General features: G+C 57.8%; 1 protein-coding gene across 1 annotated transcript; it reads left to right on the top strand.

Annotated features, from left to right (window-relative positions):
• On the top strand, window positions 1-27664 carry LAMC2 (laminin subunit gamma 2). Its single transcript, XM_056107996.1, has 23 exons — window positions 1-22; window positions 729-917; window positions 1682-1817; window positions 2241-2339; window positions 3633-3769; window positions 5845-5967; window positions 7567-7756; window positions 8528-8640; window positions 9564-9782; window positions 11428-11610; window positions 11837-12082; window positions 12950-13095; window positions 15448-15601; window positions 15838-16043; window positions 17295-17374; window positions 18684-18836; window positions 19269-19430; window positions 21793-21928; window positions 22463-22577; window positions 23702-23901; window positions 24629-24787; window positions 24896-24995; window positions 27308-27664. Exons 1-23 carry the CDS (start codon window positions 1-3, stop codon window positions 27559-27561), a joined length of 3522 nt encoding a protein of 1173 aa, XP_055963971.1. The 3' UTR covers window positions 27562-27664.
• Window positions 27665-27911: the final 247 nt, after the last annotated feature.

Below are 27911 nucleotides of genomic sequence, written 5' to 3'. Positions count from 1 at the left end.
ATGGGTGAGTGGTGGAACATGGGTGAGTAGTGAGTCCACATGTGACTCCCGTGGAATGTGGGTGAGTGGTGAGTCCATGTGTAACTCCCATGGAAGGTGGGTCAGTGGTGAGTCCATATGTGGTCCCCATGGAACACGGATGAGTGGTGGAACGTGGGTGAGTGGTGAGTCCATACGTGATCCCTGTGGAACGCGGGTCAGAGGTATATCCACATGTGGTCCCCGTGGAACACAGGTCAGAGGTAGAACATGGGTCAGTGGTGGAATGTGGGTGAGCAGTGAGTCCACACGTGGCTCCTGTGGAATGCGGGTGAGTGTTGAGTCCACGTGTGACTCCCGTGCAACACAGGTGACTGGTGAATCCACAAGTGGCTTCTGTGGAATGTGGGTGAGTGGTGAGTCCACGTGTAATTCCTGTGGAAGGTGGGTCAGTGGTGAGTCTATATGTGGTCCCCATGGAACACGGGTGAGTGGTGGAACGTGGGTGAGTGGTGTATCCGCACGTGGTCCCTGTGGAACACGGGTCAGAGGTAGAATGTGGGTCAGTGATGGAATGTGGGTGAGTGGTGAGTCCACACGTGTCTCCCGTGGAACGCGGGTGAGTGTTGAGACCACGCGTGGCTCCCGTGGCATGCGGGCTGTGTACTGCCCATCCCGTACTTGTGCAGTTGCGCTGGGGCTGGGCGTGGCCGCCGTGTGCCGTGACCTGATGCCCCTCTGGCCCGCAGTGTGCGAGTGCAACGGCAAGTCCCGGCAGTGTGTGTTCGATGTGGAGCTGCAGCGTCAGACGGGGGACGGGCTCCGCTGCGTCAACTGCGCGGACAACACGGACGGCCGCCGCTGCGAGCGCTGCAGGGACGGCTTCCACCGGCCCCAGGACCATGAGCGCTGCCGGCCGTGCGCCTGCCACGCCAAAGGTAGGTTGGGGAGCAGCAGGGAAGCTTCTGGAACCTGTGGGGGCTGCATCTCCAAGCCCCGAGTCCCGTTTGGGGCGGCCCCCGGCCCGGGCCAGGAAGTCTGACCAGGACTGAGGGGCACGGGTGGCCCAGTGGCCGAGGGTTCGAGGGAAGCTCAGCTTTGATCAGGGCTTTTCCAAACACCTCACAACCCACCAGCTCTGGTGTCTCCTTAGTGAAGCTCCAAAACCCAGTGGAACGACGGCACCGTGGGGAAGGGGCTGGCCTTGCACACGCCCCATCTGGGTTGAACCCCCAGCACCCTGTAGGGTCCCCAGAGCCCCGCCAGGAGTCACCCCTGAGCACAGAGTCGGGAGTCAGCCCTGAGCACTGTCAGGTGTGAAGTCCCACCCTCCCCCCAAAATATACAAACGAACAGCTCCTTCTTTCACCAGGCTGTGACTTTAAAATGGTATTTAATGGGCTGGAGCCATAGCACAGCGGGGAGGGCATTTGCCTTACACACGGCCGACCCGGGTTCGATCCTCGGCATCCCCTAGGGTCCCCCAAGCACCACCAGGATTGATTCCTGAGTGCAGAGCCAGGAGTCAGCCCTGAGCATCGCTGGGTGGGACCCAAAAAGCAAAAAAAAAAAAAAAAAAATTAAGGGCCGGAAAGATGGGGCAGTGGTTAGGGCTCTAGCTAGTCTCCCCACCTCTCAGTGGTCACCCCTTGCAGCAGCCAGAGATTAACCATTTCCCCTCCTCCTCTCCTTCTCCGTCCAGGTGCTCTGAGTGCGCGGTGTGACAGTTTGGGGCGGTGTCGCTGCAAACCCGGAGTGACTGGGGACAAATGCGACCGCTGCCTGCCAGGCTTCCACACGCTCACCGAGGCGGGCTGCTCCCGGGACCAGCGGCTTCTGTGAGTCCCCGGGGCCGACCCCGCGATGCCACTGTAGGGGAGTCCTGAACCCCAATAGTGTCTGGCCACCCCGGGAGAGGGGGATTAAAGGGGTCTGCAGTGAGCTCATGGCCAGAGACCGGAACGCCAAGAACTTCCCACCCGCTTGGCTCCGGGTTCAAGTTCTCACCCTCTCTTTGCACCCTGCAACCTGGTACACCCGCCCCGGTGACCCCCCAGGGGGACTCTCCGTTCTGGTGACAGGCTTTGGGGTTCTGAGGCACCTCGCTGGCTGGATTGGGTGGCTTGAGCTCACTCACCCGTTCTTCTGGGTGCAATCGAGTGCTAGTGGGGTCCCCGGGGTGCCAGCACTCAACTTGGGGCCTGAGTCGGGGCTGCCGGGACTCATTCCCCCACCCACACTTTCTTTTCCTTCTTTCCCAGAGACCCCAAGTGCGACTGTGACCCAGCGGGCATCGCGGGGCCGTGTGAGTCGGGTCGCTGCGTCTGCAAGCCAGCTGTCACCGGGCAGCGTTGTGACAGGTGCGTGTGGATTGGGGCGGGTGGTGCCAGCGAGGACCCCCACCCCAGGGTGCCATTCTGGGGGGACCCTCCTGGTACCCTCTGTTCTCAAAGCCTCAGCCGTCTTGGGTACTTGGAACACAGCCATGGGTCCCTCTTCCGTTTCATAAGCACGGTAAGGGGACACTTACATGTTTGTGTGATACATGTCTCCCTTGAATCTTGTTACACGGGCTGGAGTGATAGTACAGTGGGAAGGGCGTTTGCCTGGCACGCGGCTGACATGGGTTCGATCCCGGCATCCCATAGGGCCCCCGGAGCACTGCCAGGAGTGATTCCTGAGTGCAGAGCCAGGAGGAGCCCCTGAGCATCGCCAGATGCGACCCAGAAAGCAAACAATAATAATAATAATAATAAATAAAAATAATAAAGGCTCTACGGCTGGGGCTGGAACGATAGCACAGCGGGGAGGGTGTTGGCCTGGCTTGCAGCTGACCCAGGTTCAATCTCCCAAGGGTCCCCCCGAGCACCGCCAGGAGTGATTCCTGAGTGCAGAGCCAGGAGTCAGCCCTGAGCATCGCCGGATGTGACCCAAAACCCCAAATATTTTTTTAAAAAATAATATATGGGACTGGAGCAATAGCACAGTGGGGAGGGTGTTTGCCTTGCACATAACTGACCCAGGTTCGATTCCCAGCATCCCATAGGGTCCCCCGAGCACCGCCAGGAGTGATCCCTGAGTGCAGAGCCAGGAGTCAACCCCGAGTATCACTGGGTGGGACCCAACAAAGCAAAAATAAAAAAGTTCTACCAGTATCTATTGTATCTTTGATATTAACTCCCTATCAGATGGGCATCGGGTTAAATAACTTTTCCCAGGCCCAGCCAGTTGTTAATCGGTTAGCTTTAAGCAGTGCGTTGGGATCGACTTTTTTTTTTTTAAAAGCGGGCAGTGTAGCCCACTATGGAGTTATGGAGTGTGTCCTGAAGTCCTGCCCCGCCAGCTGTCACCAGCAGCATTGCTAGGTGTGGCCCAAAGACAAAGCAAGACACGAGGCTGGAGCGAGAGCCCAGCGGGAAGGGCGTTGGCCTGGCACGCGGCTGACCCGGGTTCAATCCCCGGCATCATCCCATAGGGTCCCCAGGGCACCAGCCAGGAGGGATTCCTGAGTGCAGAGCTGGGAGTCAGCCCTGAGCATCACTGGGTGGGATGCCCCAAAAAAAATTTTAAAAAAAGCAAGACACACCTCGAAGAAGGTCGTTCCAGGCATGGAAGTTCCCACTGACCCGACTGATATGCCCAATTTTTTGCAGGTGTCGCCCAGGTTACTACCACCTAGAGGCTGGGAACCCTGAGGGCTGCACCCAGTGTTTCTGCTACGGTCACTCAGCCACGTGCCACAGCTCCGGAGATTACAGCGTGCACAGGGTCAGCTCCACGTTTCAGCAGGGTAAGAGCCGCCCCGGGAACAAGGCCCAGCCACACACATTCAGCCGCCAGGACAATCCGCCGGCTAATCGCGTCTCCGAAAAATGACAGCTGGGGGGTGCAGAGAGATAGCACAGTGGGTAATGCGCTTGCCTGGCACATGGCCAACCCGGGTTCGATCCCCGGCACCCCGTAGGGTCCCCGGAGAAATTGCCAGGAGGAATCCCTGAGCACTGAGCCAGGAGTCAGCCCTGAGCACTGCTGACTGTGCACTTTCTCAGAAAAAAAATTTAAAAAAAACAAACGTAGAGTAGTCTGACATGCTTTCAGCTCCCGAATTTCTCTTTGAACTTCGAAAGTAGGAGCTGGAGAGATAGCACAGCGGGGAGGGCGTTGGCCTTGCACGCGGCCGACCCGGGTTCGATTCCCAGCATCCCATATGGTCCCCTGAGCACTGCCAGGGGTAATTCCTGAGCGCAGAGCCAGGAGTAACCCCTATGCATTGCCGGGTGTGACCCAAAAAGCAAAAAAAAAAAAAAAAAAAAAGTAAAGTGAGTCTTACTTTGCTCACTGAATTAACTCCCAATCCAACAGAACAGAACAGAATGCCAACCACAGCAGAAAAAACTGTCCTGGGGAGCTGGAATGATAATATGGTGGGCAGGGCATTTGCCTTGCACGTGACTGGCCCTGGTTTGCTCCCTGAGTCAGTAGTAAGCCCTGAGCACCTCTGGGTGTGGCCCCAAAACCAAAGCAAGGACCAGAGCCATAGGCCAGCCTATGTTTTTTGGTGTTTGCCTGGCACGCGGCCGACCCGGGTTTGATCCCCGGCATCCCCTAGGGTCCCCCGAGCACCGCCAGGAGGGATCCCTGAGTGCAGAGCCGGGAGTCAGCCCTGAGCATCGCCGGGTGGGACCCAAAAAGCAATCAATCAATCAATCAATAAAGAGTGATGAACCAGGGACCTGAGCAATAGCACAGCAAGGAGGGCATTTGCCTGGCACGCGGCTGACCAGGGTTCGATCCCCGGCATCCCATAGGGTCCCCCGAGCACCGCCAGGAGTGATTCCTGAGTGCAGAGCCAGGAGTCAGCCCTGAGCATCGCCGCCAGGTGGGACCCAAAAAAGCAAACAAGTAAACAAAGCTGGCATCAGACAAAAGTGGATCTAGAGGGGGCCAAGTGATAGCACAGCAGGGAGGGCGTTGGCCTTGCACGCGGCCGACCCGGGTTCGATCCCCGGCATCCCCTAGGGTCCCCCGAGCACCGCCAGGAGTGATCCCTGAGTGCAGAGCCGGGAGTCAGCCCTGAGCATCGCCGCCAGGTGGGACCCAAAAAAGCAAACAAGTAAACAAAGCTGGCATCAGACAAAAGTGGATCTAGAGGGGGCCAAGTGATAGCACAGCAGGGAGGGCGTTGGCCTTGCACGCGGCCGACCCGGGTTCGATCCCCGGCATCCCCTAAGGTCCCCCGAGCACCGCCAGGAGTGATCCCTGAGTGCAGGCCCAAGTAATCCCTGAGCCTCACTGAGCCCCTCCAAAATAGAAACGAGATAGATCAGGGGCTGTGAGCAGAGCGGGGAGGGCGTTTGCCTGGCACGCGGTCGACCCGGGTTCGATCCCCGGCATCCCCTAGGGTTTCCCGAGCACCGCCAGGAGTGATCCAAGCGCGTGTGTGTGGGAATGAGAAACTAGAGTCTGCATCCAAGGTCCCCAGGGGACCCGGAGGACCATCCGCGAGTGTAGAACTCCAAAGGAGTTCAGAGTTAAGGCACTCGCCTTGTACCTCACCAAGCCTCATTTGAGATCACCCAGCAGGGCAGATGCTCCTCTGAGCACTGCCAGGCGTCAGGAATAGCCCCTGGGCACCGTGGTGTAGCCCTGACGGCTGCCCCTTAGGACCAGGGAGAGAGTTGAAAGGGCCGGAGCCAGGCTGGCGTGCAAGAGGTCTGGGCTGTGTCCCCACACGACTGGGCGCCCTGGGGTGTAGCTGGGTGTCCCTCTCCCAGACAATAGCAACCACACTTGCTTCCTGCCGCATGCCTGGCCGGGCTCCGCCGAGCTCTGCCTGGCATGCGGGCGGCCCTGTCTGTGTTGCAGATGCTGACGGCTGGCGGGCAGAGCAGGGGAGCGGCGGGCGGGCCAACCTGCAGTGGTCCCAACGCCACCGGGACGTCTTTGCTTCCTCACGGCGGGGGGATCCCGTCTACTTCGTAGCTCCTGGTAGGTGCTCTCTGGGGAGATACTCCCGCTACCTATGATGATGATGATTCTGAAGCGATAGCACAGCGGTAGGCCATTTGCCTTGCACACAGCCGGCCCGGCCGAGCTGGGTTCGATTCCTCCACACCTCTCGGAGAGCCCGGCAAACTACCGAGAGGATCTCACCCGCATGGCAGAGCCTGGCAAGCTCCCCGTGACGTCTTCGAGTTGCCAAACACAGTGACAAGTCTCACAATGTTACTGGGCCCGCTCAAGCAAATCGATGAACAATGGGAGGACAATGCATTATTATTATTATTATTTTGCAGACTTGGAAGAGAAAAAAAAAAACAGAGTTCCAATGACCGGAAAGATAGGGCAGTGGGCAGGGCAATTGCCTGGCATGTGGCTGACCCGGGTTTGATCCTCAGCATCCCACAGGGTCCCCTGAGCACTGCCGGGTTTGCTACTGCCCAATTAAATAAACACACACACACACACACACACACACACACACACACACACACACACACGCAGAATGAAAGGTCAGGGAGCTAGTCAAAGGGCTGGAGCGTTTGCTTTGCAAGCAGGAGGCCCAAGTTAGACCCCGGTGTCGCCTCTGCCTGTCCCCTGACCCTGAACATTACTATTCTGGCCCCAAAAGCAAAAAAAAATCAGAATGAAAAGTCACGTCCCCAGAGGGCAGGAAGCTGGGACTTGTGTCCCATCTGATCAAGTCACCAAGACACAGGCTGGGCCAGAGTGGAGCAGGACCGGATGGAGAAGGTCCGGGAAGTCAGGCTGGAACTTATTACATCATGTAATAAGTACATGATGACAGACGAAGCTTCTGGGCTCCGAGGCTAGGCACGGAGGATGAGGCACATCTGTGGATGTCTTTTGAGGTGACGGCCAAGTGGAAACAGACGCTGCTTAGAGCTCCCAACCCTTGTGAGTCCTAGACAGACACTTTGCTCAAAGGCTATAGACAATGCTAGAAAGCAGAAAGTTCCAGACCATTTCCAGAATGTTCTAGAAGGTTCTGGACCCTTCTAGAATGTTCTAGAACCCCAACCTTGGTTCATATCTTTGCCTCCCATGAGGTTCCCAGGCCTTTTTTTTTTTTTTTGACTTTTGCGAACATCAGCCTGCTGGGTGGAAAGAAGAATCCCGCCTCCCCCGGTGACCCCGTTTGCCATCAACTCTGACGCTGGGGGGAAACATCTGTGCCCGTTAGGCAGCGTGAGGCACTGCACACACACACACACACACACACACACACACACACACACACCTCTAGCCCATCTGGATCTTTCTGGAGCTTGGTGGCGTCGAGCTCAGCTGTTTCCGAGTTGGGGGGCCCTGGCCGGGATCACTGGGGTGGTCTCCGAGGGATGATTTCTAAAAACGGGGGCCATGAGGGTCATCATCCTCAGAGAGGGGCTTGCCGGCCACGAGGCCAGGAGCGTCCACCCCCCTGCATGGCCCCAGACAGGCCCCCATTCAGCGCACGAGTTCCCGGGGGCCGTGGGGGTCTGCCTGCAGGACTGTCCCCCAGGAAGCCACGGGCGCCCGTCCAGCCGGCCACCGCCACCAACCCTGTCCCCTTTGTGCCCACAGCCAAGTTTCTCGGCAACCAGCAGGTCAGCTATGGGCAGACCCTGTCGTTTGCTTACCGCGTGGATCGGGGGGGCAGACGCCCGTCGGCCCACGATGTTGTCCTGGAAGGGGCCGGTCTTCGGGTCACGGCGCCCCTGATGTCCCCGGGAAGGACATTGCCTTGTGGGATCACCAAGACCTACACCTTCAGGTAGGAGCGGAGTCCCGTGAGCACTGGACACAGAGTCCCCTGCCACCCACCCACCCACAGTTCTGTCTCTGCCCAATGCGGGTTTTGCACCGGGGCATGGAAATAGCTCTGAGAGGCCCGACTTGGCCACTGCAAGGGTGCGATCATGGAGAGCTTCCTGGAGGAGGCTTAAAATATACAACTAGGGGCCGGAGCAATAGTATAGTGGGGAGGGTGTTTGCTTTGCCTGTGGCGGATCTGGGTTTGATCCCCGGCATCCCCTAGGGTCCCCTGAGCACTGCCAGGAGTGATTCCTGAGTGCAGAGCCAGGAGTCAGCCCTGAGCATCACCGATGTGGCCCCCAACTAACAAAAAAACAACAAAAATGGTTGGATTTGGGGCCTGAGTGATAGCCCAGCATGGAGGTCGTTTGCCTTGCACATGGCTGACCCGGGTTCGATCCCCGGCATCCCCGAGGGTCCCCCGAGCACCGCCAGGAGTGATCCCTGAGTGCAGAGCCGGGAGTCAACCCTGAGCATCGCCGGATGTGGTCCCAGGAGCCCCCGAAACAAAAAGTCACAAAAATTGGGGCTGGAGCAATAGCACAGCGGGGAGGGCGTTAGCCTTGCATGCAGCCGACCTAAGTTCGATCCCCGGCATCCCATAGGGTCCCCCGAGCACCCCAGGAGTGATCCCTGAGTGCATGAACCAGGGGTAACTCCTGTGCATAGCCGGGTGTGACCCCCCAAAAAAAGTTATAAAAATTAAGTGGTTGGCTTTGAACCCCTGCAGACTAAATGAGCATCCGAGCAGTCACTGGAGCCCGCAGCTGAGTTACTTCGAGTTCCGGCGTTTACTACGGAACCTCACGGCCCTGCGCATCCGGGCGACCTTCGGGGAATACAGTGAGTGGAACCGTTCGGGGGAGGCAGGAAGGGGCGTCGATCTCCCTTCGATGGCCCTCCTGGTACCTGTCTCTGTTCTCTGGGCTCTGAGTTTCCTCACAAGAGGCTAAATAAATGACCAGGAGGGTCTTCACGTTGGGTCTAATGCCCCCGGCACGGTGATGATTCTCCTTGAAGCTCCTCAGAGAGAGAGAGAGCCCCCTGGGAATGAATGAATGAATGAATGAATGAGCCAGGTTTCCTTGCTCAAGGAGTCTCAAAGGGCCAGGACTCATGTTTTGTTTTGTTTTTTCGTTTTATTTTTGCTTTATGGGCCACACCCAGCGATGCTCAGGGCTGACTCCTGGCTCTGCACTCAGGGATCACTCCTGGCAGTGCTCGGGGGACCCTAGGGGATGCTGAAATCAAACCCGGGTCTGCCGTGTACAAGGCAAAGGCCCTCCTCACTCGCTGTGCTCCCTCTCTCTGATTCCAGCAAATAAATATTTTTATTTCTGCATTCAGGGCCACACCCGGCGATGCTCAGGGCTGACTCCTGGCTCTGCACTCGGGAATCACTCCTGGCGGTGCTCGGGGGACCCTGTGGGATGCCGGGGATCGAGCCCTGATTGGCCGTGTGCCAGGCCAACGCCCTCCCCACTGAGCTATCACTCCGGCCCCAAGGAAAAGGGGTTTTAGTCCCACTTTTCAGACTCTTCGTGCCCTGGACACACCACCCGATTCCCTTTCCGCAGTGAAGGCAGGAGGTCAGGAGGCAGAGGGTGACGGAACCCCATGACCCAGCTCAGGAGAGAGGAGCAAGGAACCCCGACTTTTCCAGCCTCCTCGAAGTCGAGTTGCTGGCTGGGTGCTAGGTGTCCTGGGAAGGGACTTCGGGGGAAGGAATATCAGAGACGCGCCTACCTGCCTCTCTCCGGCTGCAGGTACCGGCTACCTGGACAACGTGACCCTGGTCTCGGCCCGGCCCGTCTCGGGCGCCCCAGCTCTCTGGGTGGAGGAGTGTGTCTGTCCCGCCGGGTACCGGGGCCAGTTCTGCCAGGACTGTGCTCCTGGCTACAAGCGGGACTCGGCCCGGCTGGGGCCTTTTGGCTCCTGCATCCCCTGCAACTGCCAGGGAGGCGGCGCCTGCGACCCAGACACAGGTGAGTGAGGGGACATGTGGGATTTGGGGGCAGGCTGGGGGCATGAAGGAGCGAGAGGCCGTGCCAGCATTCATCTCAGAGATGGGGAGGAGGAAGGGCCCTGGAGTCTGCAGAGAGGACAGGGGGTGGGCGGGCAGGAAGAGACTGGGAAGGGCATCCTGTGGGGCTGCAGTTAGGTGCAGGGAGCCCAGAGGGCGTCAGTGTCCGCCTGGCTGAGTCGGGTTGCTGGGTGCAGAGGGTTAAGGGACCTGGTAGGTGTCCCGAGTAGGGGGACAGCAGTGGGTTCGTCCCCCCGTGGAAGGCACATCACTGAGGGGTCTGTGTGGGGCTCGTGGGGGACTCAGGCCAGGGAGGTTCATATGTGGTGTCTGGGTCACACAGATCAACTGTGAATCCGTACAGGGTCCGCATGGGTCTAGGGTGAGTTCACACGCAGTCCTCTAGGACACAGGTCAGGGGTGAATCCACACGTGGTTCCCGTGGGACAGGGGGTCAGTGTTGAGTTCATTCATGGTTCCCGTGGAACATGAGTCAGTGTTGAGTCCACGTGTGGTTCCCGTGGAAAACAGGTCAGTGTTGAATCCACACATGGTTCCCGTGAAACACGAATCAGTGTTGAGTCCACACATGGTTCCCGTGGAAAACAGGTCAATGTAGACTCCACACATGGTTCCCATGGAACACGAATGTGTTGAGTCCACACATGGTTCCCGTGAAACATGGGTCAGTGTAGACTCCACACATGGTTCCCGTGGAACACGAATCAGTGTTGAGTCCACACATGGTTCCCGTGGAAAACGGGTCATTGTTGAATCCACACAGGGTTCCCATGGAACATGGGTCATTGTTGAGTCCACGCATGGTTCCTGTGGAACACGAGTAGAGTACACTCCACACGTGGTTCCCGTGGAACAGGGCAGGTCAGTGGTGATTCCACCTGTGTTTCCCGTGGAACATGAGTTCCCATGGGACATAGGTCAGTGTTGAATCCACAAGTGGTTCTCTTGGGACATGGGTCAGTGTTGAGTCTACGTGTGATTCCTGTAGAATACGAGTCAGTGTTGAATCCACACATGGTTCCCGTGGAACACGAGTAGTATAGACTCCACATGTGGTTCCCGTGGAACACGGGTTGGTGTTGAGCCCACGCATGATTCTTATGGAACACAGGTCAGTGTAGAGTCCACATGTGGCTCCTGTGGGAAAGGGGGGGTCAGTGTTGAATCTACATATGGTTCCCATGGAACACGAGCAGTGTAGACTCCATATGTGGTTCTCGTGGAACACACGTTAGTGTTGAGTCCACGCATGGTTCCCGTGGAACAGGGGTCAGTGGTGAATTCACACATAGTTCCCGTGGAACACGAGTTCCCATAGGACATAGGTCAGCGTTGAATCCACGCATGGTTCCCGTGGAACATGGGTCAGTGTAGAGTCCACGCATGGTTCCCGTGGAACACAGGTCAATGGTGAGTCCATATGTGGTTCTCGTAGAACACAAGTTCCCGTGTTGAATCCACACGTGGTTCCCATAAAACATGGGTCAGTGTAGAGCCCACGTGTGGTTCCAATGGGACAGGGGTCAGTGGTGACCCCCACGTGGCACCCACGTGACGGGAGTGTCTGCCCCCTCTGCCCCTCCCAGGAGACTGCTACTCGGGGGACGAGAACCCCGACGTGGAATGTGCCGACTGCCCCGTGGGCTTCTACAACGACCCCCACGACCCCCGTAGCTGCAAGCCGTGCCCCTGCAACCCGGGCTTCAGCTGTGCTGTGATGCCCGAGACGGAGGAGGTGGTCTGCCACAGCTGCCCCCCGGGGGTCACAGGTACCGCCCCTGCGTTCCCGTTTCCAACTCTCAGGGCCACTGTGCACCCCGGGGGGATTGTCTGACTGGGGCGGGGAGCAACTTCGGGGGGCTCTGCACTGGGATGAACAACGTGTGTCTCCCCTGCACAGAGGTGGAGGGATGGTCCCAAGACGTCCCCTTGGTGTTCTGAGCTGGGGCTCTGCGGGTGGTCCCCAAAACCAGGCCCTGTGTCCCCTCCCCCCAGGTGCCCGCTGCGAGCTGTGTGCCGACGGCCACTTTGGAGACCCCCTCGGGGAGCGGGGCCCCGCCAGGCCATGCCAACCGTGCGACTGTAACCACAACGTGGACCCCAGCACTTCGGGCAACTGTGACCGCCTCACAGGCCAGTGTCTCAAGTGCGTGTACAACACGGCCGGCCCCCACTGCGGCCAGTGCAGAGCCGGCTACTTTGGGGACCCCCTGGACCCCAACCCGGAGAAGAAGTGTCGAGGTAGGGGCATGGCTTGAGGCAGGGGCCAGTGTGTATGTGTGTGTGTGTGTGTATGTGTCTGTGTGTGCATGTCTGTGCACATGTGTATGTATACATGTCTCTGCATATCTGTGCATGTGTTTGTGCACATAGGTGCAGTGTACATGTGTCTTGGTGTGCATGTTTATGGAGATGCATGTCTGTGTGTACACGTGTGTCTGTATCTGCACATCTGTGAAAGTCTGTGTGCATATTTGTATGTGCATCTGTGTGTACATATCTATGCATGTGTGTTTGCATGTATGCATGTGTGACTGTGCATGTGTGTGTCTGTGCACGTGTGTGTCTGTGTTCCCTGCCTTCTGCATATGTGGGGACGCTGTACGTGTGTTCATGTGTGTTCGTGTGTGCATTTCTCACACGTGGGCTAGGCTGTACTGCCTGTGTACACTCATGTCGGTATATGTATAATTGTGCATCACTGAGTGCATGGGTGTTCGCTGCCTTCTGCATGTGTGTGCAGGGGTGAGGACATTGCACCTGTGTTCACGTATGTGCCGTGTGCAGTGCTTATTGTGTGCTTGCATGCACGGTTCGTGAGCATGTATGTGGGCATGCCTGCATGTGTGTGCTGTGTGCATGGGTGTGAATTGTGAGGACACAGTGTGTGTGTGTACTTCTGTGTGTACATTGTGTACTGCAGGTGTGCATTCCTCTGTGTGTGTATGTGTGTGTCTGTTTGTGTGTGCCCGTGTGTGTGTGTGTGTGCGCGGGAACCCAGATGCCGGATGGTTCTTGGGACCCTCCCGCCTAGGGAGTCCCGGAGGCCTCCTCGGAGGCAGCAGACGCTCAGCGCTGACGCCCATGCTCTGTCTTCTGATTTCCCAGCGTGCGGCTGCAACCCCGCAGGCTCAGAGCCCGTGCCATGTCGCCAGGACGGCAGCTGCGTGTGCAAGCCGGGCTACCAGGGGCCCCGGTGCGAGCTGGCGGCGCTGACCAGCTGCCCTGCCTGCTACAGCCGCGTCACCATGCAGGTATGACCTGGTCCCTGCCCTTTGTCCCCATCAGGAAAAAATTATGTGTTTGTGGAGGGGCCCACATCCGGCAGTGCTCAGGGCTGACTCTGGGCTCTGTGCTCAGGGCTGACTCTGGGCTCTGTGCTCAGGGCTGACTCCCGGCTCTGTGCTCAGGACTCACTCCCGGCTCTGTGCTCAGGGCTCACTCCCGGCTCTGTGCTCAGGGCTGAATCCTGGCTCTGTGCTCAGAGTTGACTCCTAGCTCTGTGCTCGGGGCTGACTTCTGGCTCTGTGCTCAGGAGTGATCCCAGATGGTGCTCAGGGAACCATAGCAATGTCAAGGATCGAATATGGGTCGGCTGTGTGCAGGGGAAGCACCTTGATCCAGGAGTAGCTCTTTCTTTAAAATTTACTATAGTGGGAAGGGCATTAGCCTTGCATGCGGAATACTCAGGTTCGATCCCCGCCATCCCTTGGGGTCCCCTGAGCCCACCAGGAGTGATCCCTGAGTGCAGAGCCAGGAGTCAGCCCTGAGCATCACCGGGTGTGGCCAAAAAAGCTAAAAATAAGTAAATAATCAAAATAAAAATTAGATACTATAAAGATTGTAGTAACATAGTAACACTGTTCTAAGTTGAGCTTTTTTTTTTTTTTGCTTTTGTTTTGTTTGGGGCCCACACCTGGCTGTGCTCAGGGCTGACTCCTGGCTCTGTGCTCAGGAATCACTCCTGGCGGTGCTCGGGGGACCCTAGGGGATGCCGGGGATCGAACCCGGGTCGGCCGCATGCAAGGCAAACACCCTTTTCACTGTCATCTCGTTCTGGGGCCGCTCATGTTTTTTTTTTTTTTTTATTTTTTTAATACCGTTTTCAAAACCCTTTGGGCAAATCCCGTCCCGCCCGGCGGGTGGAATGATTTGGGCCGGGGCCTGGATTTTCACAGCACACACAAGAGTCTTGGGGGAAAAAATCTGCCGTTTCCCTGAGTCCCACGGGGCAGGGAGTGAGGAACGTCGACTGACTCCCACCCAGTCCCCGCCCCATCCCTGGCTCTGACGTCCACTTGCTCTTTCTGAGCCAATAGGACACTTTCTCCCTGCCGTGTCCCCCAAGAGATGTCCTTGCGAAACTGAGGGAAGAGGGAAGGACTGGTGCCAGAAGCCGGGAGTCCAGCGAGTGGCCAGTACTGGCCCGGGAGAAACAGATTCCCGCAATGTCTTGTTCGCATTCCAGAGATGAAGGAAGTCGAGACTGGTGTTGGTTAGGACTTGGCTGGAAGGAGGCGACCTGGGGACCAGGGAGGGGAAGACACAGGGAGAAGCCCCAAGTGCAGAGACAGCCTGTTTGGGAAGCAAGTTTTGTTTGTGGGGAGCACACCCCATGGTGCTCCCAGGGCTCCTCCTGGCTGAGGGCTAAAGGCTGAGCCGGATTTGTGACCCCCTGGACTGTGCGAGGGTCGTGGTGGGGGGGTGATGAAATGGATTGCAATGGAAGGCAAACACGCTACCTCTTTTATTTATTATTTTGGTTTGGGGGGTCCCACCCGGCGATGCTCAGGGCCGACTCCTGGCTCTGCACTCAGGAATCACTCCTGGCGGTGCTCGGGGGACCCTAGGGGATGCCGGGGATCGAACCTGGGTCGGCCGCGTGCCAGGCAAACGCCCTCCCCGCTGTGCTCTCGCTCCAGCCCCTTTCCAAGTTGACTTCAACAGATGCCCGAGTGCCCTTTGTTCCTGCTTCATCCCTAAAACAAATCTGAGGGTTTTTTTTTTCCAGTCTAGGGAGTAACTTTTTTCAGGCAGGGTGATGATCCCCATATTTATGGAGCGAAAGAACCACTGGCCCCTGGGTCACAGGTCCCAAAGCTAAAGAACAAAGTAGAAATCTGTAATCAACAAACTACATGCAGAATTTAGAGCTAGTTCCTATCCTTGAGTTCAGTGCAGTCAAAATAAACCACAGGGGAGGGTGTTGGCCTGGCACGTGGCCGGCCAGCCCGGGTTCAATCTCCGGCATCCCATAGGGTTCCCCAAGCACCACCAAGAGTGATTCCTGAGTTTAGAGCCGGGAGTCAGCCCTGAGCATCGCCGGGTGGGACCCAGAAAGCCAAATAATAATAATAATAATAACAACAACAATAATAATAAAGAGGGAGCGATGGCCCAGAGGGGAGGGCGTTGGTCTGGCACGCGGCCGACCCGGGTTCGATCCCCGGCATCCCCTAGGGTCCCCCGAGCACCACCAGGAGTGATCCCTGAGTGCAGAGCCGGGAGTCAGCCCTGAACATCGCCGGGTGGGGCCCAAACTGTCCCCAATTAAATAACTCGCCGTGTCCCTCTGCCTAGTCTCAGTTTCCCCCCGTGTCTTGCAGCTGGACCAGTTCACCCAGCAGCTGCAGGGCCTGGAGCTGCTGGTTTCCGAGGCTCAGGCTGGCGGCGCCGTGCCCAGCGCGGAGCTGGAGGGCCGGATGCAGAGGGCCGAGCAGGCATTAAGGGACGTGCTGGGAGAAGCCCAAGTCTCAGAAGGTGACAGGAGCGGCCGGGGGCGGGGGGATTGGGTCAGGGTCCCGGTTGGGCAGTGGTGGGAGCACGGCCAGGCAAGATCAGAGACGCTGGGTGTGGCTCGGGGTGGGATTGAAGAACCCAGGTGGGCCGCGTGTCAGGTCAGCGCTAACCACTGCCCCATCTTTCCGGCCCCTGGTTGGTGGGCTCTCCTCCCCCACCTGCATTCACTCCCTTCCGCCCCTCCCCTCTCCATGCAGGTGCCCTCCGGACCCTCCATCAGCAGTTGGCCAAGGTCCGGAGCCAGGAGAGCAGCTTCCGGGAGCGTCTGGACGGGCTGCAGCGGGCAGCCGAGCGCGTGCGGGCCCTGAGCGACCAGAACCGGCACCGCGCCCAGGACGCCCACAGGCTCATCGCCCAGCTGCAGCTGCAGCTGCAGGACAGCGAGGCCGCCCTGCGGGGGGCAGTGAGTGCGGGCGCCCCCCCACACACACTCGCAGTGCTCGGGGGGCAGGGGCAGGCGGGCGAACCAGGCACCCTCGGGCAAAGACTCCGTCGGCCAAGTCCTCCTTCCTTCCTTCTCCTTTTACCTCCTTCCTTCCTCCCTTCCTTCCTTCCCTCCCTCCCTCCCTCCCTCCCTCCCTCCTTCCTTCCTCCCTTCCTTCCTTCCTCCCTCCCTCCCTTCCCTCCCTCCCTCCCTCCCTCCTTCCTTCCTTCCTTCCTTCCCTCCCTCCCTCCCTCCCTCCTTCCTTCCTTCCTTCCTCCCTCCCTCCCTCCCTTCCTTCCTTCCTTCCTTTCTTTCCTCCCTCCTTCCTTCCTTCCTTCCTTCCTTCCTTCCTTCCCCCCTCCCTCCCTCCCTCCCTCCTCCCTCCCCCCTTTCCCCTTCCTTCCTTCCTTCCTTCCTTCCTTCCTTCCTTCCTTCCCTCCCTCCCTCCCTCCCTCCCTCCCTCCCTCCTTCCTTCCTTCCTTCCTTCCTTCCTTCCTTCCTCCCTCCCTCCCTTCTTCCCTTCCCTTCCCTTTCTCCTTCCCCTTCCTGCCCCTTCGTTTCGCTCCCACTCCATAGAAATTTATTTTATTTTATTAATTTAATTTTTTTTTCTTTTTGGCCCACACCCGGCGATGCTCAGGTGTTCCTCCCGGCTCTGCACTCAGGAATCACTCCTGGCGGTGCTTGGGGGACCCTATGGGATGCTGGGGATCGAACCCAGGTCAGCCACAGGAAGCAAGCGCCCTTCCTGCTATCCTAACCCACCATAGAAACCCCCCTTTTGGGCCAGAGGGACAGCACAGCGGGGAGGGCGTTGACCTGGTACACAGCTGACCCGGATTCAATCTCCAGCATCCCCTAGGGTCCCCCGAGCACCTCCAGGAGGGAGTCCTGAGTGCAGAGCCGGGAGTCAGCCCTGAGCATCACCGGGTGGGACCCAAAAAGCCAAAAAAAAAAAAAGCATACAAACAAACAAACAAAAAGAAACCACCCTTCTTTTTTTTTAACACCTCCGGACCTAGAGACGGCTTCTGAGCGTGGGTGTCCGTTCTCCTTCGTGATAAACGCTGTTGTTTTCTGGTTTGAGGCCAGGGCCAGGCCGGGATGCTGGCCCAGGCCTGGGGCTTGGACCGTGCGTGTCCAAGGACAGGCTGTTCCGAGCGAACAGATGCGAATTTGTTTAGTGTCCCTGGCCAAGCGCGGGGCCTCAACCAAGACTCGTTCCCACAGAACATCCCCCCCGCCGACCGCTACGAGGGGCCCAACGGCTTCAAACATCTGGCGCAGGAAGCCACGAGACTGGCTGACAGGTGAGCAAGGCAGGGGTCCAACACTAAGGACGCTGGGCACGGGGGTGGGGGGTGGGTGTACGCCTCGGGGATTCGGGAACCCCTTAAGTCTAGGGGTGTCGGTGGGGAGCTGGGGGCGGCGGCAGCTGGGCTGTGACTCTTCCAGATGCCCCGTGAGTCATCGGTGGCCCTTGGGGTCCGTCCCCTGCAGTCTCTCTGCCGGCTGCCGTGAATCAGCGCCTGGATGGGCCCAGCTGCCGGCCGCCTGGGAACGCGCAGAGACAAGCCCTAGCCCTGGCTGTCTGTCGGCAGTTGGGGGCCAGCTTGCAGGGACCAAACCCGCTCTGCAGGGACCCACCCCCGCCCCACCCCCCCACCCCCAGCCTTGCTCCAAGCCCGAGCCCGCTGCCCTGCTAATCCTGAGTGGAATTCAGAACCGGGATTGTTTTCATGCAGGGCGCGGGGCAGACTGAGGGCTTTCCCTTTTCTTTGTTTTTATTTATTTATTTATTTATTTATTTATTGCCTGTTGGTTCCCACCCAGTGATGCTCAGGGCTGACTCCTGGCTCTGCACTCAGGAATCACTCCTGGCGGTGCTCAGGGGACCCTATGGGATGCTGGGGATCGAACCTGGGTTGGCCGTGTGCAAGGCCAACGTCCTCCCCGCTGGGCTATGGCTCCGGCCCCATCCTATGGTTTATTTTGACTGCACTGAGCTCTGGGATAGGAACTAGCTCTAAGTTCTGCATGTAATTTGTTCATTACAGATTTCTAATTTGTTCTTTAGCTTTGGGACCTGTGACCCAGGGGCCAGTGGTTCTTTCGCTCCATAAATATGGGGATCATCACCCTGCCTGAAAAAGTTACTCCCTAGACTGGAAAAAAAAACTCAGATTTGTCTTAGAGATGAAGCAGGAACAAAGGGCACTCGGGCATCTGTTGAAATCACCTTGAAAAGGGGCCGGAGCGATAGCACAGCGGGGAGGGTATTGGCCTGGCACGCGGCCGACCCGGGTTTGATCCCCGGCATCCCCTAGGGTCCCCCGAGCACTGCCAGGAGTGATTCCTGAGTGCAGAGCCAGGAGTCAGCCCTGAGCATCGCCGGGTGGGACCCAAAAAGAAAAAGACTAAAAAAATATATACATATTTCAGCATCTGGAGGCGGCCCGCAACCCCACTCCACTCCAAAAGGCCCCATCCCAATACAGGCTTCTAGAACCTTCCACACGCCAACAGCCCCTTTCTTCCTGCACCCTGTGGGTGTCACGCGGCTGAACTGTGACCTCCCTGCCTTCCCCTCCCCCCCAATTCTTGCTTTTGACTGTCCAGCCACGAGGAGACGGCCAGCAACATAGAGCGACTGACCCAGGAGGCCGACGGCTATTCCCGCCAGGCGCTGGCTCTGGCCCGCCAAGCCCAGCAGGGCAGCGGGGGCGCAGAGGGGGGCCTGGAAGAGACCCTGGTGCAAGGCCTCAAGGGAAGGTACGTACGGACGGGCCCTCGGAGGACCAATCTTCCCCCCCACCCCCGGGTTAACGCACTCACGGCCCAGACGCCTGGTTCCCAGGAGAGGAAGTAAAAACACAGGCCGGAGTCATAGCACAGCGGGGAGGGCGTTTGCCTTGCACGTGGCCGACCCGGGTTCGATTCCCAGCATCCCTTAGGGTCCCCTGAGCAGTGCCAGGAGTAAGTCCTGAGAGTATGAGCCAGGAGGAACCCCTGAGCATCGCCGGGTGTGACCCAAAAAGCAAAAATCGATCAATCAATCAATCAATAAAAATAAATGGCTGGTGTTGCAACTATGAACAGAAATCATGGCCCCACCAAGTCCAGGGCTGACTTGCAAGGTGGCGGGTTGCGTGGCAGCTTCCAGAGGGGAGTGGACACTGGACCCCCTTTCTCCACTGCCCACAGGCTGGAGAAGGCCGAGGCCCGAGCCCAGCAGCTGACCCGAGCGGCGGCCCACGCCACGGCAGAGGCAGACGGTTCTTACCAGCAGAGTCTACGGCTCTCGGAGGAGGCCGCGCAGCTCCAGGGGGCCACCGGCCAGTCGTTCCAGGTGAGAGAAGCCTCTGGGCTGTGCCCCGTGGACGGCCAGCCAGGCACCATAGTGCTTCCTTGTCTAGAGAAAAAGAAAGTTCTAGAAACTTCTAGAAAGTTCCACGACACCCTCATTCATTCAGGCTGACACTGCCTTCTGTGTTGACATTTCTCCTTCTCACTGTTCATTCCCTTGCTCTTTTATTTATTTATTTTTGGGGTGGGGGGCTGGGTTCGGAGTTGAAGCCAGGGGTTACTCCTGGCTCAGTGCTCAGGGAGCACTCCCAGCGGTGCTCGGGGGACCCTCAGGGCTGCCAGCGGTGGAACAGGGGGTTGGTTGCATGCACACAGATGCCCAGTCACTGTCCTCTCTCTCTCGTCTGTTTCTTCATTCTTTATTTCTACCCTTGGTCTCCCTAGAGGGTCCTGGACCTTATCCTGAGAGTGACCATGGGGGGACAAACTTCTGCCTCTAGCTGAGCTCTGGGGTCTGTTGGAAACTCTGGGAAGTTTCTAGACTTGGTTCATTACTGATAGGATCAAAGTTTGCCACCGTTTCTGGAATGAAGAGAGAGCCCAGCAGGGAGGGAGTTTGCCTGGCACGCAGCCGACCTGGGTTCGATCCCCGGCATCCCTTAGGGTCCCCCGAGCACTGCCAGGAGTGATTCCTGAGCGCAGAGCCAGGAGTCAGCCCTGAGCATCGCCGGGTGGGACCCAAAAAGCAATCAATCAATCAATCGATCAATAAAGAGTGATGAACCAGGGACCTGGGCAATAGCACAGCAAGCAGGGCGTTGGCCTTGCACGCAGCCAACCCAGGTTCGATCCCGGCATCCCATAGGGTCCCCCGAGCACTGCCACGAGTGATTCCTGAGTGCAGAGCCGGAAGTCAGCCCTGAGCATCACTGGGTGTGACCCCAAACACAAAACAAACCAATTTGGCATTGTTTCGGCCATAAATTCCTTTAATAATCTAAATTTATTAATTCGGGGGTCTGAGTGAGGAGGCAGCTCAGTTACAAAGCACAGGCCCTGCGTGCAGATGACTCCCGACATTGAGTATGGTCCCCCAAGCACTGCCAGGGGTCACTTCTGAGCACAGAGCCAGGAGTAGCCTCTGAGCACCGCGACTGTGTCCCCAAATCACATCTCCCGCACCCCGCACCCAAATACAAACTCTCAAACCAAATTGAGTACGTGGAGAGACCGCTTTCTACCTCATAAAAAAAAAAGGCATTCACTATGGTTTTCACAAATGTGGCCCATCTTTTTTTTTATTGATTTTTTTTATGAAAAACACCGTGATTTACAAAGTTGTTCACTATCCAGTTGTTTCAAGTATTCATATTTTTGCTTTTTGGGTCCCACCCGGCGATGCTCAGGAATCACTCCTGGCGGTGCTCGGGAGACCCTAGGGGATGCCCGGGATCGAACCCGGGTCGGCCGCATACAAGACAAACGCCCTCCCCGCTGTGCTGTTGCTCCAGTCCGTTTCGAGTATTCAATGTTCCAACACCACCGATGTGACTTTCCTTCGCCGATACCCCGAGTTTTGCTCCCAGTCCCAACCTGTTCCCCTTGGCACAGAACAAACTTACTTCCTCTTGCTTATTCCAGGGACGCGTTAAGAACTGGCAAGTGGGATGATCAGAAAATAAATCCATCAAAGCCCAATAACGATTCCTATATGATTTTGACCTCTCTAAATAAGAACATGAAAACCACTTAAGGCAATTTAATAAAATACCTATCCTCATTTGCACAAATTAGGTCCTCAACTCTGGAACCTAAAGCATGTGACATTCAGTTTTATCTCATGCTTGGGTCTCGTTATGGTAAGAATTGTCCCTCACCTGTCATTCATGGCACTTTTAAAGCAATTCTGTGTTCAGATATGTTGGAGTTTTTATGGAATAGGTAAGAATGTCTTTTTGTTTTGTTTTTTTGTTTTGTTTTGTTTTGGCTTTTGGGGTCCCACCCAGCGATGCTCAGGGCTGACTCCTGGCTCTGCACTCAGGAATCACTCCTGGTGATGCTCGGGGGACCCTAGGGGATGCCAGGGATCGAACCCGGGTCGGCCGCGTGCAAGGCAAATGCCTACCTGCTGTGCTATATTGCCCAGACCCCCAGTTCATCACTCTTTATTGATTGATCGATCGATTGATTGTTTTTTGGGTCCAACCTGGCGATGCTCAGGGCTGACTCCTGGCTCTGCGCTCAGGAATCACTCCTGGTGGTGCTCGGGGGACCCTATGGGATGCCGGGGATCGAACCGAGTCCTTTCGCATGCAAGGCCAACGCCGGGCACAGAGGGGGCGGGTGGGGTCACGAATGCCCGGGCAGAAGTGCCAAAATGCCGACTCATTCCCATCTCTGGCTGCTAGGCGGAAGTGAACAGGATCCAGCAAAGCGCGGACGCCCTGTCCAGCCTGGTGGCCAGGCAGACGGATGAGTTTAACCGCGTGCGGACCGATCTGGGAAGCTGGGAAGAGGCCACCCGCTCGCTTCTGCAGGAGGGGAAGGACTCGAGACAGGTAGGCTGGTCCAGCCGTCCCGCGAGTTTGGGACTTGCTTGTCGAGACCCAGGCGTGGCTGTTGGGAGCTCAGAGCCCAACACAGAACCACCCTCAATGCCAGGGCTAGGCTCAGCCCTCCTGGATGTGGCCTTGGTCGCGTCCATTCTCCTGGACGCCAGACAGTGACTTGAGGCTCCATGCAGATTTGCTAAACTGGGACCAGAGTGAGAGCCCAGCAGGGAGAACGTTGGCCCGGCACGCGGCCGACCCGGGTTCGATCCCCAGCATCCCCTAGGGTCCCCCGAGCACCGCCAGGAGTCATTTCTGAGCGCAGAGCCGGGAGTCAGCCCTGAGCATTGCCGGGTGGGACCCAAGAAGCAAGAAGAGGAAGAAAATGCAATTAAGGGGAATCATAAATTGAATCTATAGTTTGTTTGAGGCCCCCTGGGCACTGGGGCGGGGGTGGGTGCGGGGGGAGGGGCACGACCCCTGCTCTGAGCTCGGCGTGGAGGGAGTGCGGGGCGCTGTGCCCACGTGTGTGTCGCTTCCCAGAAATCAGAGCAGCTGCTGTCCCGAGTCAACCTGGCTCACACCCGGGCCCAGGAGGCCCTGAGCATGGGCAACGCCACCTTCTACGAAGTCGAGGGCATCCTGAAGAACCTGCGAGGTGTGTGTGTGTGTGTGTGTGTGTGTGTGTGTCGGTGTGAGTGTGTGCGGGGGTGGGGGTGAGGGTGGGGGAGGTGTTGGTGAGCGTGTGCGTGCGCGTGTGTGTGCGCATGTGTGCGTGTTCTGTTGGTGTGCGTGCGTGTGAGTGTGCATGTGTTTGCATGTGCGTGTGTGTTGGTGTGTATGCGTGTGTGCATTGTGTGTGCTTGTGCGTGCATGTGTGTCCATGTGTGTACGCGTGTGTGGGTGTGTGTGGGTATATGCATGTGTGCGTGTATGTTGATATGCGTGCGTGTGCATGTGTGTACGTGTGTTTGCATGTTTTTTATGTATATGTGCGTGTATGTATGCATGTATGTGTATGTGCATTGTGTGTGCATGTGTGCATTGGGTGTGTGGATGTGGGTGTATGCATGTGTGTGCATGTGTGGATGTGCACGTGCATGTGCTTTCATATGTATTTCATATGTATTGGTGTGTGCGTGTGTATGCACATGTATGTGGATGCATGGTGTACGCATGTGTGTGTGCGTGTGGGGGGTGTGAATGTGGGTGTATGCATGTGTGCGCGCATGTGTGTTGGTGTGTGTGCATGTGCATGTTTGTGTGCGTGCGTGTGTTTTCATATGTATTTCATATGTATTGATGTGTGAGTGTGTGCATGTGTTGGTGTGTGCACATGTGTATGGATGCATGTGTGTACGCATGTGTGTATGCATGTGTGCATGTGTGTACATGTGTGCTCGTGTATATAGGTGCGTGTATGCACATGTCTGTGCATGTTTGTGCACATGTGTGTACATGTGTGTGTGTACATATCTGTATTGTGCATGTGTGTGAGCATGTGCGTGTGTGCACATGTCTGTATGTGTGTGCGTGTGTGTGCATGTACATGTGTGCGCGTGTGCATGTCTGTGGTGTGTGTGCGTGTGCGTGTGTGTACATGCCTGTGCGTGTGTATGTGTGCGTGTATGTGCATGTCTATGTCTGTACATGTGTGTGTGCGTGTGCATGTGTGCGTCTTTGGGAGGGACGCCCACCACGCCCACCCCTCGGATGGACTGTGACTTCCGCTCTGCCACCCCAAGGACTTTCGTTCTGTGTCCCTCCCCGCCCGCCCTTCAGAGTTCGACCTGCAGGTGGGGGACAAGAGGGCCGAGGCGGAGGAGGCGCTGCGCCGGCTGCCGCTCATCAGCCAGACGGTGGCCGCCGCCAGCGACAGGACCGAGCAGGCCGAGGTGGCCCTGGCTGGTGCCGTCACCGACACCCAGAGGGCAAAGCTGGCAGCCACCGAGGCCCTGGAGATCGCGGGCAGGATGGAACAGGTGAGTTGAGGGCCGGGCACGGAGCAGCCCCGGGCACCGCGGGGACCCGCCAGGCCGCGTTCTCCCGGGACCCGGCGCCGTCTAACCCCGCAGCTGCCTTCCGACGGGCGCCCTTTGACTGCGTCTTCCTCACTTTCAACTCCCGTTATTTGATTTTTTTGTTTTGGGCCACACCCGGCGGTGCCCAGGGCTGACTCCCGTCTCTGCACTCAGGAGTTACTTCTGGCAGTACTCGGGGGGCCCTATGGGATGCCGGGGATCGAACCCGGGTGGGCCGCATGCAAGGCAAACGCCCTATCTGTTGTGCTATTGCCCAGACCCCCGGTTCATCGCTCTTTATTGATTGATCGATTTGATTGATTGCTTTTTTGGGTCCCACCCGGCGATGCTCAGGGCTGGCTCCTGGCTCTGCACTTAGGAATCACTCCTGGCAGTGCTGGGGGGGGGGGGGGGGCTAGGGGATGCCGGGCATTGAACCAGGTCAGCCACGTGCAAGCCCATCGCCCTCCCTGCTATACTGTTGCTTGAACATTTGATACTTGCCTTGCGTGCGGCAGACCCGAGTTCGATCCCCGGCATCCCCTAGGGTCCCCCGAGCACCGCCAGGAGTGATCCCTGAGTGCAGAGCCGGGAGCCAGCCCTGAGCATCGCCGGGAGTGGCCTCACCCCTGCAAGTCTGGCCCCCCGCCCGCTGTTGTGTCTCTCCTCACACCTTCTCCCCTCCCAGGAGATGGGGAGCCTGAACTCGAAGGCCAACGTGACGGCTGACGGTGCGCTGGCATTCGAGAAGGGGCTGGCCACGCTGCGGACCGAGCTGAGGGACATGGAAGGCGCCCTGGACAGCCGGGGGCGGGCGCTAGACGCCGGGGCCGACGCCGTGCAGAGGGTGAGTCTCCTTGTCCCTCCAGCGGCGCCCCTGGGACTTGCCAGCGTGATGGGGGAGGGGTCCGGGGGAGGGGGGACTCACAGGGACCCTCACGTCTCTCTCCCGCAGGTGATGAGCGAGGCCCAGAGGGCGGAGACGAGAGCCCAAAGCGCGGGCGTCTCCGTCCAGGAGACGCTGGACGCACTGGACAGTATCCTACACCTGATAGGTAGGACTGGCTGGGCCTCATCTGGGCAGATGGCACACCCCTTCCCCTCCCCATCTCCCCAGCCGGAGATTGTCTAGAACCTTCCGGCAGGGAACCAGGTATCTGGGGCTCCTTCTGGGTATTCTCTGAACTCGCCTTGACCATCTCTAAAATGGGTTGATGGGGGCTGGAGCGATAGCACAGCGGGGAGGGCGTTTGCCTTGCACGCAGCCAACATGGCCGACCCGAGTTCGATTCCCAGCATCCCCTAGGGTCCTCCGAGCACTGCCAGGAGTAATTCCTGAGTGCATGAGCCAGGAGGAACCCCTGAGCATCACTGGGTGTGATCCACAAAGCAAAAAAAAAAAAAAAAGGTTGAAATGTTGTTGGTCGTGCCCCTTGGGGTTGGAAGTTTGTAGGTCGAAGAGCTGGTGCCGTTAGGGCCCCGGAAGAAGGTTCCGGTAGCTGCCTCCCACTTCAGCTTTGGTCACTGTTCTAGGCTGTTGCATCCTGGCTATGTGCTCAGGAATCACTTTTTTTTTTTTTTGCTTTTTGGGTTCCTCCTGGCTCTGCACTCAGGAGTTACTCCTGGCGGTGCTCAGGGGACCCTGTGGGATGCCAGGGATCGAACCCGGGTCGACCACGTGCAAGGCAAACACCCTCCCCGCTGTGCTATCACACCAGCCCCTCCAGATTCGTTCTTGGTCGAATGAAAACTTGCCTTCCGACCCCAAACCAAGAGCCATCAGCTCCAGCCTTCAGGGTCCCAGGGCCCCGGAGTCTGTCTTCCGTGCTGATTTGCTTTTAAGTCCTCAGTCGCTAACACGTAACCTGCACAAACTCAACCTCAGCGTTTGACACAAGTCAGTGCACAGCTAAGCTGCGGGCCGTGACCAAGACAAGCTCTTAAGTCACTTCCTGATGGCCGGGTCGGCCCCCAGAGACAGAGCCAAGCCGCAGATGAACCCTGAGCCCCAGGCCAGCGAGTGGCCATGGATTAACCCTAAGCCCCAGGCCAGCGAGTGGCTGTGGATTAACCCTGAGCCCAAGGCAGTGAGTGACTGTGCGACAGATCTAGTTACCGGAGAGCACAGTGAGGAGAGAGAACGGGCAGTGCAGAATCGCTCCTCAGAGTAGCAGAATCTACGTCCCTGGTGGGGCCCGAGACAGCACAGCGGGGAGGGCGCTTGTCTCGCCGTCAGCTGAATCCGGCTCATATTCCCGCCATCCCACTGGGCCCCCCAGGCTCTTGAGCACTGCTGGGTGTGGCCCCGAACCCAAACCAAACAGACAAAACCAACTATGGCATTCAGGGCCCCGAGCGATAGCCCAGAGGGGAGGGCGTTGGCCTGGCATGTGGCCGACCCGGGTTCGATCCCCGGCATCCCATAGGGTCCCCCGAGCACCGCCAGGAGTGATTCCTGAGTGCAGAGCTAGGAGGAACCCTTGAGCATCGCCGGGTGTGACGAAGGAAGGAAGGAAGGAAGGGAGAAAGAAAAGAGAGAAGAAAGAAAGAAAGAAAGAAAGAAAGAAAGAAAGAAAGAACGAAAGAAAGAAAGAAAGAAAGAAAAAGAAAGAAAGAAAGGAAGGAAGGAAGGAAGGGAGGGAGGGAGAAAGAAAAGAGAGAAGAAAGAAGGAAGGAAGAAAGAAAGAAAGAAAGAAAGAAAGAAAGAAAGAAAGAAAAAAAGGCTGAAGTGATAGCACAGCAGGGAGGGTGTTTGCCTGGCACGCGGCCGACCCGGGTTCGATCCCCAGCATCCCATAGGGTCCCCCGAGCACCGCCAGGAGAGATTCCTGAGTGCAGAGCTAGGAGGAACCCTTGAGCATCGCCGGGTGTGACGAAGGAAGGAAGGAAGGAAGGGAGGGAGGGAGGGAGGGAGGGAGGGAGGGAGGGAGAAAGAAAAGAGAGAAGAAAGAAGGAAGGAAGGAAGGAAGGAAGAAAGAAAGAAAGAAAGAAAGAAAGGCTGGAGCGATAGCACAGCAGGGAAGCCGTTGGCCTGGCACGCGGCCGACCCGGGTTCGATCCCCAGCATCCCATAGGGTCCCCCGAGCACCGCCAGGAGAGATTCCTGAGTGCAGAGCCAGGAGTAACCCCTGTGCATGGCCGGGTAGGACCCATCCTTATAGCACCCCGAGCCTAACCAGGAGTGATCCCTGAGCACAGAGCCAGGAGTCAGCCCCGAGCATCGCCGGGTGTGGCCCCAAGCAAGCAAAACGCATCGATTCTGGCCCGGAGTCTTGGCCCGAGTTTCCCGTGGGTTTGAGCGCGCGGAACATTGACTCCCCCCACGCCGCCATGTTCAGCCCCTTTCCTCCCCTCCCCCGCAAACCAGACCAGCCCGGCGGTGTGGACGAGGACGGCCTGATCCAGCTGGAGCTGAAGCTGTCCCGGGCCAAGGCCCAGGTGCAGAACCAGCTGCGGCCGCTGATGGCAGAGCTGGAGGAACGGACCCGGCGGCAGAGCGGGCAGCTGAGTTCGTTGGAGCGCAGCATCGACACGGTGCTGGCCGACGTCCGCAACCTGGAGCACATCCGGGACCACCTGCCCCCCGGCTGCTACAACACACAGGCGCTGGAGCAACACTGAGGCGACTCGCCAGATAACCCTCAGAGGGGGCCGGACGGGGCAGTCAGCAGCCCTCGAGGGGCTGACCAGATCCCTCGAGGGCTAACTGGATCAAATGACTCACCACTCAGGCAATTTACCTTCCAGGAAGTCCGTCAAGGCATAGGGGGCCGCCAAGGTGGTCCAATGGTTAGCGCACATGTTTGGCGAGTGGCCAAGCTGCACCCCAGAGGGGGTTCCCCTGAGCCCCACCAGGCGTTATCCCTGAGCTCAGAGCCAGGAGTCAGCCCTGTGGTTCCCCAACCTCCTCTCAAAATAATAATAATAATAAATAATAATAATAAAAGGGAAAAAAAGAAACGGGGTCCCAG

This window comes from Sorex fumeus, unplaced genomic scaffold (assembly GCF_029834395.1).
Source record: "Sorex fumeus unplaced genomic scaffold, SorFum_2.1 ptg000188l, whole genome shotgun sequence".
NCBI classification, from domain to species: Eukaryota; Metazoa; Chordata; class Mammalia; order Eulipotyphla; family Soricidae; genus Sorex; species Sorex fumeus.
Note: the sequence above shows the minus strand (reverse complement) of the source record. Positions and strands in the feature narration are given on the sequence as shown.

What these genes read in the sequence shown, in the direction of transcription:
- LAMC2 (XM_056107996.1), top strand. Translation starts at nt 1, where the DNA reads ATGGGTGAGTGGTGGAACATGG. An exon ending in TCCCGGGACCAGCGGCTTCT is followed by an intron (nt 1,818 to 2,240) that starts GTGAGTCCCCGG and finishes CTTCTTTCCCAG; the next exon opens with AGACCCCAAGTGCGACTGTG. An exon ending in GCCACGAGACTGGCTGACAG is followed by an intron (nt 17,375 to 18,683) that starts GTGAGCAAGGCA and finishes TTGACTGTCCAG; the next exon opens with CCACGAGGAGACGGCCAGCA.